General features: G+C 34.3%; 1 protein-coding gene across 1 annotated transcript in view; it reads left to right on the top strand.

The window, feature by feature from the left end:
* Positions 1–212: 212 nt before the first annotated feature.
* LOC129005626 (leucine-rich repeats and immunoglobulin-like domains protein 3) overlaps positions 213–11,364 on the top strand; it is a 62,932-nt gene continuing 51,780 nt past the window's right edge. The window contains exons 1-2 of the mRNA XM_054434583.1: positions 213–773; positions 4,034–4,114. Of these exons, the coding sequence (XP_054290558.1) occupies positions 592–773; positions 4,034–4,114 (263 nt within the window). The 5' untranslated portion in view covers positions 213–591. The remainder of the gene's footprint in view (positions 774–4,033; positions 4,115–11,364) is intronic.

The following is an 11,364-nucleotide window of genomic DNA, read 5'->3' as shown; positions in this document are numbered from 1 at the left end:
TGTTTCGGATCCTGTCCCAGATAAAGCAAAGCGAAGTGAAAAAAACAACGCAACGCATTGAATTTTTTTATTGTATTGTATGGCTTGTGTATATGTGTGCGTGTAGTCAGCAGCAAAACAATCCGTCTCGTCTCATAATTCTCTTCTACTTCTCTTCACTTCATTCTTCTCTTCTCCGAACCGATGTGATGTGAATGATGTGATTGTGATGTGACTAAAATTTTTGTAATAGCCTAACATAGTATTGTATCTTGAGAAAATTATCTATAGGTATTTTCGGGTTCGGGTGGTAAATTTACTGATTCGTGGTTATGAGTGTTTAGAACAGCATGAAATCAAAACACATTTTAAAGCTGCTTCTGTCGAGCAGTGAGCATCAACATCAAGAGACTACTGTGACTGTGAAGTGAAGCTGTCGCCGCTCCGCTCATCCTTGGAACATTACTTGGAGGATTTAACTGGAAAGGACGATGGCGATAAGAACAATAACAGATAATAAAACTATATTTCAACAGAGCAAAAATCAAATTCAAATTTAAGGATTGTGTGCATAAAACGTTTCACGCAATGAACCAATAAAGTTGGAAAATCATGTTGTCGCTACTCTGTTATGTTTCGGGATTTGGTGTATTGTGGTTGTGTGTCAATAGTGTGTTTGGTGAAGAATTTTCTTCATGTCCATTTTACTGCCAATGCGCTAGACAGTCAATTAACTGTAGTAACCTTGAACTGTTTAAACTTCCAAATGATCTACCATCCTGGGTCACCAGTTTGTAAGTATTCCTAGCCAGGGCCAAGTCCTAGCCTTTTGTTAATTTTGTAAGCCTAGGCCTAGGCCTCCACTGAAGTTTTCTCAAGACCAGTAACTAAGCTGTATTCTTTACCTTGGCTATTGAATATTTTGGGCAGCTTTTAAATTTAGTAGATTTTAAATTTACTCTAGCCTATCAAAACCAAATTAATTCCAGTATGATGTTTGAAATGCCCAACTTAGGCCTATAAGTCAGCCGCTTGGATAGCGGGGCTGCACATTACTTTAGGTCCTACACTCATTCGAGTTAAAATATCGATCGATATATCGATTAATCGATCGTTTCATTTGATATCGTTTGGTTAGTTAGGTATGGTTAACCTAACCTAACTAACCAAACGATATATCGAATGAAACAATCGAATATTCGATATTTTATTCGAATGAGTGTAGGACCTAAAGTAAAGTGCAGCCGATAGCGGACCTCCACTAGCATTGGCATGTAGGCTGCTTTCCAAGCGACCGACCTATAGGCTAACTTATATAGGTAGCCTAGACTATTTATATAGGCCTAGCCTAGGTCGGCTTTAAGTATATATTTTAGCCTATAACTTAATCATAAGTTATATTTAGCTATAACTTAATAAGTTATAGACAAATTAAGTTATGCTGAAAGATGGAAAATGATTGTTAAGTCTACTTACCTACCTCCTTGCCAGAGAAGTTCAAAGTTCATTCTAAGGCTACTTAGCCTATAGACTAGCCCTAAGTTACTTTATTTTTGTGAGGCTAGGCCTATTGCAAGAGGCTTTGTTGAGCTTGGTAATAATATGGACTGGGCCAAATGAAATTAAATGCTTTATTTCCGTGACTATGACACATGTACCTATGTAAAATGTCAAATAAACTAACTTAAGAACTTAAGTAACTTTTAAAGAGTAGGCTACCTACTTAAACTTGCAACCAATTACATATTAGTTAATTAAATTTGTTTGTTCCTGCAACACGCCATTCAAAGAAAAGAAAAAACTCACTTGCAGAACTCATAAAATAACTTTAATCATACCATAAATAAAACATACTCCCTTAATAGAATTCCCATCCTTATGGTACAGCTGAGCTGAAGCCAATTTTATTGTTAGTTCTGTCCGGTGTACTGTAGATTTCGTGTTTTGTTTACGCCGGTTACACATTGGGCGGTTTCTGCCGCAGCGGTAATTTCGCCGTCGCCGCCGTTCGAGCAGTAGTCTATAGACTTAAATGGAAGCTTACACACTGGGCGGCAGGAACGCCGCGCGGCCATATTGCCGTTGGCGGCAGCTGTGCAGCCGTCCACTGCCACTGCGGCTGGCGGTGTTTTTGCCGCTCTTGTCTACGCAGTGGCGTACGTGACCAAATGGGCGTTTACACATTTGGCGGTTTTCTACCGTCGCCGCTGATCAGTCGTCTTTCCCAGTTGCTCCAAGTCAGAGGTCTTTGAAAATCAGCCTTTTAATTTGTGTCTTGTTGTTAAGTTTGTGAGTTGTTTATAACATTTATTTATTGTTTTTAGTGTTTGTGGTTGACGAGCGATTTCTCTGCTGTCTTCTTTTCCTTTGACGGTACAACAAAAGTGCTAAAAGTTGTTGCCTTTCCATTTTGAATTAAACACTTAGACAATAGACAATAGACAATAGTTATTTGCGCAACTAGTGAGAAAAGTGAGCAATTGACTCACTCGAGAGAAATCCTTACTCACGAGCCGTAGGCGAGTGAGGAATGGTTTCTCGAGTGAGGCAATTGTACTTTGAACTCGAGTTGCACATTATACTTTTCCTACAGTTACCATAAAACAAATAAATTGGTGAAGAAACATAACCTATTTTTACACAGAAGTGAACTTTTAATTTAACATTTTACGTGAAGTGACAAATACAACAGTACAACAGCTGACCAGCTGATTTACAGCCAGTGCTGCCAACGTATTTCGCGCGCATACGACGTTGCCTGCATGTTACGCGCTCACTATTTCGAGCCTTCACGTTGCAAATCTGGAGTGAGACAAAGTAATTAGAGTGAGACAATGTTAACATTGTCTCACTGATGAGCGAATTGGCCACTTTGCTTTCTCAAAACAGTGAGAGAACATGTACATTGTTAGGTAACTGTAGGGAAATAATCTTTATTCACAAATTCATTAAGAATAGTAGTAGCGTCAAATAATACTTAATAATATATACTTTTAAAAAATGTGCAAAATACAATTAACTGAACACTCATGAAACAGAGAAGTCACAACACATTAAGCGATGAAGAACTACAAACATTGTTTTGGCTACTGATCATTCGTGGCGGTAATTTTGCCGCTGAATGTGTAAGCTCGACTTTTTTTCGAGGCGGCGACGGCAGTTTCGCCGCCACGGCAGAAACCGCCCAGTGTGTAGCCAGCGTAACAATTCGTTTCTTGTTATTTCAGTCATTTAAAACCTCATTTAACCAAATAAAACTATCTTATCAGAAACAAACATCCTTTCCTCCTTTTCGCTGACGACATCAAGTTGTTCAAGGAGGTGAAATCTCGTCATGACTGTTTACTGGCTACAGGTAGCTTTAGAGAGTGTTCATCAATGGTGCTCAACAAATGGGATGTTACATCAATCAATTTGTTTTAATTGCTGGTTTTCATGGAATTTGACTTTAACAATTTTAAATGGTCACCAATTTGAAACTCGATGAGCCTGATCAAAGATATTTTCAGAGAATGTTTATGGCTGTAGACTTAAAGTTTATACCAAGTTTCATAAAAAATATCTCCAAGGGCTTTTGAGTTATAAATTATTTAAAAAAAAAGTACAAAATGGCGGATTACGGCTAAACTAAGCCGAAAAAAAGAAGTTATTTTACATTTTTGACTTATTTTTGCATGTAGAATAAATTACCTAGTAGTGTAATTACCTATAGTAGTGTAGGCCTATAGTCCACTTATAGGAGCTACGCTTTTCTGAAACACACTGTAACTTATGCGTGGAAAAATTAAAATATTTGAAGACTGAAAAAATCTTTACATGAAGTTTGTGAGCTGATTTTATAAAGATGGTTTGAATTGCTCTCTTTTGAAGTTGAAATAGAAATCTGGTCCGTCTATTCTCACTTCCCCTATGCCGGCACTGTATATACTAAATGAGGGAAAATGACCACATAATAGGCTGTCATAAGGACGTTCTCGGAAAAATCTGAAAACCTAACTTAGGCCTAAGCCTACTCTGATCATGCTTATTATTTATAAAGTTTTACTGTTTTCAGGGATATGACCAGTAATCAATTGAATTCTGCAACATTGGACTTCTCCAAGCAGTTGTCACAACTAACAAACTTGATAGAACTGTAAGTAGGATACTATTTTAGTTTAACATTCACAAAACATATTTTTCTGTATAGAAAATATTGGTACTCTATGTAGAAAGTTTGTCTAGCAGGCAGATGCAGGAACACACAATCCACTGTCTAATATAAGAGCTCATAGTTGTGTAGGCCTACGTATATGTGCCTTGCCCTTTAAAATACAAACAGTTGTTATGAGCTGAAACATATACAGTACAATTGATTAAATGTACCGTAATACTGTATAGCTATTTTTGGCTGACTGTAGGCAAGACAACGACCTGTACATTACGCCTAACCACCTCTTGTTCATACCATTGCATTCACTTGCTCAGTGCCAATCATATACACCACTTTTAAATGAAGTGCATAAAGTAGCCTACACCTGCCTTAAACGACTCTTTTTAAACGTTACCGGGCAACTATGTAAATTTGTTAGTAAAACTGTATTTAAAAAGGAAAGTGTATTATTGGAATGTTATTAAAATATAAAATCTTTCTACGTCTATGTTTGTTTCTCAATGTTAGAAACTATATCTTACTCAGATAGCCTAGCAATGAAATTGAATTTATGACATAGGCCTTAAAACTTGCCATTAAAAAACAATCTTTTTCTCCTATGCTATAGAGATGCACATTTTACTCTTGAAAATAAGAGTAGGCCTAGGCTAATTTGTAAAGTTAGACTATTTGGCAAGTGTTTCAAATTATAATTTTCCTTCTTACTTATTTTCTTTTCAATTGTTTAAGACCATTGTGTTTTTAATTTCAAATCTTATTTATTTCTTTCTGAACGCTCTTTGTTTTAAAATATTTATAATTAACGGAACCTCAACTACAGGCTTTGCCTATAGAGGCCCTATTTTTTTTCTCTACGTTAAAATTTGTAGGTCACGCTTATTGTACATAGTAGATGTTCTTTTCATGTTTAAGATGATTTATTTTTGTTTTCTGAATTTGTCATATGTCAGCCTGGTGAGATCAACGGACTGAAAATAGCATAATTATTCTTTATAGTCGTAATCAACTTCATTCGTTTTTGTATCTTTTTATTAATGTGAATTTGTTGTGCAATAATTGTCACCTGTGTATTATATGTATCCGATCTGAAAGATAAAATAAACAAACATTCTATTCTATTCTATTCATTCTATTAAATATAAAACACAAAGTTGAATGTTTACTCCGCTGATAGTAATTGCTTGTTAATTCTTGTTAATACACACATATTATTGCAATATAACATTATTTACACGGTTTCTTAACTACAATCACACCCTAAAATTTGCTTGAAAAAGTCAGTTTCAAAACAAAGCTAGACGTGCCCAGGCACAATTGTATTCTTTCTGGACCGAGATGGGTAATCCGATCGGTGGCTGATCCAGGGTCGGTTAAGAGAATTATCTGTACCAGTAGCCTATCAGTGAGTTTCCTATCAGAATTCCTGACTAAGCTGTTTGAACAATTTACTAACTACTGTCAAAGGGTTGTTAGGATTAACTAGGGTTTTATATAGCAACCTTCATACCTCCTTCTGTACATCTTCCTAGAAAGATATTTGGACTGAAGAAACATCAAGTTAACCTAAAGTATAGGAAACACAATTTGTGAATTGAGAGAGACTGAATAATCTGAAAATATCGAAACAAAAACTTTTGTTTCTGCTGCAGACAACTCCACTTCTAATTCCTCAGGGAATATCAAGTTGTTTAATACATAGGCCTATCATACAATATATACATAGTTTATTCTTTGTAGTACACTGACATGTTTAGTAACATCCTATTAATGTACATTAGACATGTAATTTTTTTTATTTAACAACAAAAATAAAATAAAAAAACTATAGCCTAGCAGCCTAGCTCAATATAAATAGTTTTGGCATAGCCTACAGTAGGACCTCGGTAACTCAAATCTCTGTATTTTGATTTTCTTGGTATCTCAAATGTTTTTTAATCAACCTTGGAAATCCCAGTGGATCACAATGTTAAAAGAACCTCTTATAAGTTAAAGTTTTTAAAATTTGCCTCAATAACTCAAAAGTTTTGCTGTACAGTGTAATTTAGTTGTGTTTTGATTTCTGTCTAGATATGAAAATCCAACTTCCTTTTTCAGTGGCGTAACAAATTTTTACGGGCCCCCTGCAAATTATTTTTTGGGCCCCCCCCTCTCATGAGTTATTTTTAGACCACTGATACAACATAATCAAACGCCCTCCCCCTCCCCCCAGAGTTATTTTTGAACCACCGATACAATGATCAAACAGATTAATCATAAAAAGAGTGGTAAATAAATTATGATAAAAATATTAACTTAAAAATTAATACAATTCAATACAATTATTGAATGATTGATAATTACATTTAAATAAGAATGAACTCCAATTTTATGGCCCCACTCGTCCCACGGGCCTCTCCGCTCACCGGTTCCCGGGCCCCCTCAGCTCTTGGGCCCCCCGCTTTGCGGGCCCTCCGGGCACTTCTGTTACGCCACTGTCCTTTTTTTATTTGGCAATAACTAGTTAGTCTGCCAGTTGTTGAGATTGTTTTGTGCGCCTCAGGCGTTATTCTTTGTTTGAAGTTCATTGTTGGTGATGGTGAGTTAATGTTGTTCAAAGGTTTATTGCGGACATTTTCCATCACGATCATAAAAAACAATACACAACGTTTTGGGATCTGGAATCTGATCCCGTCCTCAGATGAAAAAACTTAACTAACACATTACAACTAACAATAACTAAACGCCCAACCTAAGTTGGAACACACTACAGAAGGTAGCAGTCAAAAATATGCCTGTGCGTTATGTTGACTTAAGTGTATGAGTGATTAGGACAGTTGACGACGGGTGAAAGAAAAAAAGGTGAAATTGCTAGGGAATTTGTAATCCCGCACAACACTTTATCAACAATTATGAAAAGCTGGGTAAAGTATGAGGCTGATCAATAAGAAAAGGTGTAAGTTACAAGACATGGATGAATATGTTTTTTACGTTATTATAACAGTCAAGACAAACATTTCCATATCAGGACCGATTTTGCAAGAAAATCCTAATAATTATGCCATCGTATGCACGATAAATTGATTAATTTTGCTTTCACAGCCACCCTTCAGTACATTTTAATAGCTTGAGCTCGATTTATAAAGGTTTTGCACGTAAAAGTTGAGTAATAAAGGTCGTAACATCACATCACTGTCAGAACTCAACAGCTCGGTATCTTAAAATGTTTTGTATAGCACCTTCATAACTCAAACATCGCTTATTAAAACAACTCGATAGCATGAATTTGTATTATACCCCCTTCAGATTTCAGATATCCGGTCATACTATAGTTCAATTAAATTTCTTTAGTATACTTGAGTTCCACAGTCCAAACTCGTGTAATCAGAATGTCCACATTCCAACAACAACAGAACAAGTTCCAGATTTTTTTTTTAATGATTGGCACTAATTCAAAAATATATCTTACAAAACTAAATTCAGATAAAACTTTCCAAGTTGTATTTCTTAATCCTAGTGTGTAAAAATGCATCATTCAATATTGATATACAGTAGGCTCTCAATAACAAGGTTGATATTGTTTTATGGAAACATGCAAATGATGACATTAAGGCCAATTTACAAACTATTGCGATTTTTTATAGGTTTGTTATGTATTTCATACCATGTTGGATTAACTGTGTTTTTGTTGTTGTTTTTATTATTCGTGCCCCCCACCCCCATGGCAAATTTAATTCTTTTTGCTAACCTGAAGAATCAGCTAGTGCGAACAGCGTTCGGGTTCGGTCTTAATCAGTTTGGATTAGCTGGACTTTAGAGCAGTGGTACCTCTCTTTCAGAAAGATAAAAATATTGGCATAAAAAGGTACAAATTACATTAAATAGGTTACAGTTCCTGCACCTCATTTTCTACAAATCGAGTACTGCTCAAGAGTATATGATTTTTACATTAGACCACAGAGAAGTAAGATACAGAGGATACATTCAATAGTACACTGAAGTCATGTCTAGCACCAGTCGCTCCTGTCTAGTTCAAACTCTATTGGTCGTCCCCTTCAGCTCTCCTCTCCCCCCTCACCATCACATAATATAGCGCTCATGCTTTAGGAAGAGCCTGTGCGCTACAACTGCTGTTGTAAACAATAGCTGTTCGGGCTCTTCCTGGCTCGGTACTAGTATATTTCTGCCCCACCATTCCCGAGCTAAAAGCGCATGGTTGTTCCATAAGCATATTTCCTCCTTACATCTTACTTCTCTGTGATTAGACTAAATTTGAATTGTGTATTGATAGTCGAGTAAATATAGGCACTTGAGATAGAACAAATTCCAACAAATGGTTTTTCAACGGTTCTTGGTAGTAATAGGTGAAGCAAGTACCAGGAAAAAAGTCTACCAAAATCGGACAACCGGAAGTCGGGTTTTTCCAAGATGGCCGCCGCGAGGCCCTCAAATCGACAAGATGACTGCAAATTCGTCGATTCATAGTTCCAGAATTGGCCGATTTCCACAAAAATTGGCAAACACATGTAGAACTATATTTCCAACCTTAAATATGAAAACTAGGCAGACAAAGTAACCCAAAGATGAATTTTCAGGGTATTATGCGCTAAAAAATAAGATTTTTTACCTCAAATATATGTTTTTCTAATATTTTGTACAAAGTTTGTTATAATTTCAAATTTATTTTTTCACCATTAGATTCAACACAAAAAACCTAACAATTTAGTATATTGAATCTTTGTTCTGCTTCAATTTGTTACAGAGATATTGAACGTAATAACTTTAGTATGTTTTCTTGCCGATATAACTCAATGTTAATCTTATGGAGAATAAGCATAAATATTAATATTGTTTTTCATTAAACCTATATAGATAAGACTTTTTGTTCTGCTTCATATTATCTGTTTTAATATTTTTTTTACTAAAATTCCTTTTTTGGCAGTTACCATTGCAGCAAACCTACGTATTCGGTTCCTCAGTTTTAATCATAAAGAGAATAAGCAAAAACCACTTTCTTATTAGTCCGAGAAGTATATAATATAACCTTAAAAACAATACAAGAAAACTTTTTATGGTTTTATGTTGTAGTTTTGGGTGTGCAGAGTTGGATTTTACCAACATTGGACAAATTTTGAAAAAAAGATAGCATAATCATTTTCTATGCACAATTTTCTAAATATTGACTTGGGACCAACATCGATATTTATTGGGTGGTCAGTACTTCATTTCGATGGGAAACGTATTTTCGGAAACGTAGTCCGAGAAGTATAGAATATTACCTTAAAAAATTGCAAGAAAACGTTTTATGGTTTTATGTTGTAGTGTTGGGTATGCAGAGTAACATAGTAAAAATTGCCAAAAATAGGTCTACTGGAAAACTCCTAGAATCAAGATTTAATATGACAATTTTTCTCAACATTGGAAAAATTTAAAAAAATCGACATGCATTTTCATTGATATTGACTTCAGACCACCACCGATATTTATTGGGTGGTCATTTCTTCATTTCGATAGGGAACATGTTTTCGGCCGTCATTTTAGATCCCCCTATTGGATATAAATATTTTTTTAAATGTAATGACAGTGTCATTTCAATAGGAAACGTGTTTTTGGCCGTCATCTTGGATCGGCCATATTGGATATAAATATTTTTTTTTATGTAATGGCAATGTTGTGACACATTATTTTAAACTAGATTTTCACGCCCATTCCATTGCCAAAATGAGTTTTTAAATACCTTTGTTTCGTTTTAAAGATATATTCAAACGAAAATTATCCTGCAAACATTCTTAAGGACGTTTCGTATTTTGAACATTGTTTAAGATTATTTTTTCTTATATCTCCAGTACATATTAATGATTACAGTTCGTTCTAGCCTTAAACATTTAGTGATTTAAGGGGTTTCATTTGAACTATTGATCATTAAAATCTGACGAGTTAGAGACTAGTTACCAACCCCAGCAAAATATTAAATTTCACTTTTTAGAAATACATTTTTATTAAAATATTTATATCTCGGGTTCTTAATACGCCACCAAGTTCTTTCTGGTTTCATATTACTCAGTAAATGTTAGGGCTAATTTTTTTAATCACTAAATAAAATGTGACACATTTAATATGGGTCTGTCTTATTTAACAATATTTTTTTTCAAGATTTGTCTTTAGTTTAAGACATATACCCCCAAATCGAAAAATATCTCCCAATACTCTTTATAATCTTAAAAGATTCATCAAAGTATTGACTTTTACTGTAGTTATGGATTATTTATTGGGAGTTATTAGAATTGGGGATATTTGTACTTAACTAAAGACACATTTCAAATGTAAATAATTTAATATTAAATTAAGGTGCATGACTCATTTTTTATTAATTAGTCAGATATTATTTAGTGACTAATAAAATAAAAAACCTAATTCTCTACTAAGTAATTTGAGACCAGAAAGAACTTTGTGACGTATTATGAACCCGAGATATAAATCATTTAATAAAAACTGATTTATAAAAATTTACATTTAATATTTTTTTGGGATTGGTAGCTCGTCTCTAACTCGTCCAATTTTAATGATCAATAGCTCAAATGAAAGCCCTTACATCATTAATTATTTAAGAATGAACTACTAACTGAAGATAAGGAAAATAATCGTAAAATATTTCAAAGTATAAAACGTTTAAAACAAAAAAATGTATTTACAAACGGATTTCGCAATGGAATATGCGTGAAAATCTAGTTTATATAGTAATAATGTGTCACAACACTGTCGTTACAACAACAAAAAATTATATCCAATAAGGTGGATCCAAAATGGCGGCCAAAATACGTTTCCCATCGAAATGAAGTACTGATCACCCAATAAATATCGATGTTGGTCCCAAGTCAATATTTAGAAAATTGTGCATAGAAAATGATTATGCTATCTTTTTTTCAAAATTTGTCCAATGTTGGTAAAATCCAACTCTGCACACCCAAAACTACAACATAAAACCATAAAAAGTTTTCTTGTATTGTTTTTAAGGTTATATTATATACTTCTCGGACTAATAAGAAAGTGGTTTTTGCTTATTCTCTTTATGATTAAAACTGAGGAACCGAATACGTAGGTTTGCTGCAATGGTAACTGCCAAAAAAGGAATTTTAGTAAAAAAAATATTAAAACAGATAATATGAAGCAGAACAAAAAGTCTTATCTATATAGGTTTAATGAAAAACAATATTAATATTTATGCTTATTCTCCATAAGATTAACATTGAGTTATA

This window comes from Macrosteles quadrilineatus, unplaced genomic scaffold (genome assembly GCF_028750875.1).
Source record: "Macrosteles quadrilineatus isolate MER2022 unplaced genomic scaffold, UCM_ALF_1.0 Scaffold_28__1_contigs__length_1566739, whole genome shotgun sequence".
NCBI lineage: Eukaryota > Metazoa > Arthropoda > Insecta > Hemiptera > Cicadellidae > Macrosteles > Macrosteles quadrilineatus.
Note: the sequence above shows the minus strand (reverse complement) of the source record. Positions and strands in the feature narration are given on the sequence as shown.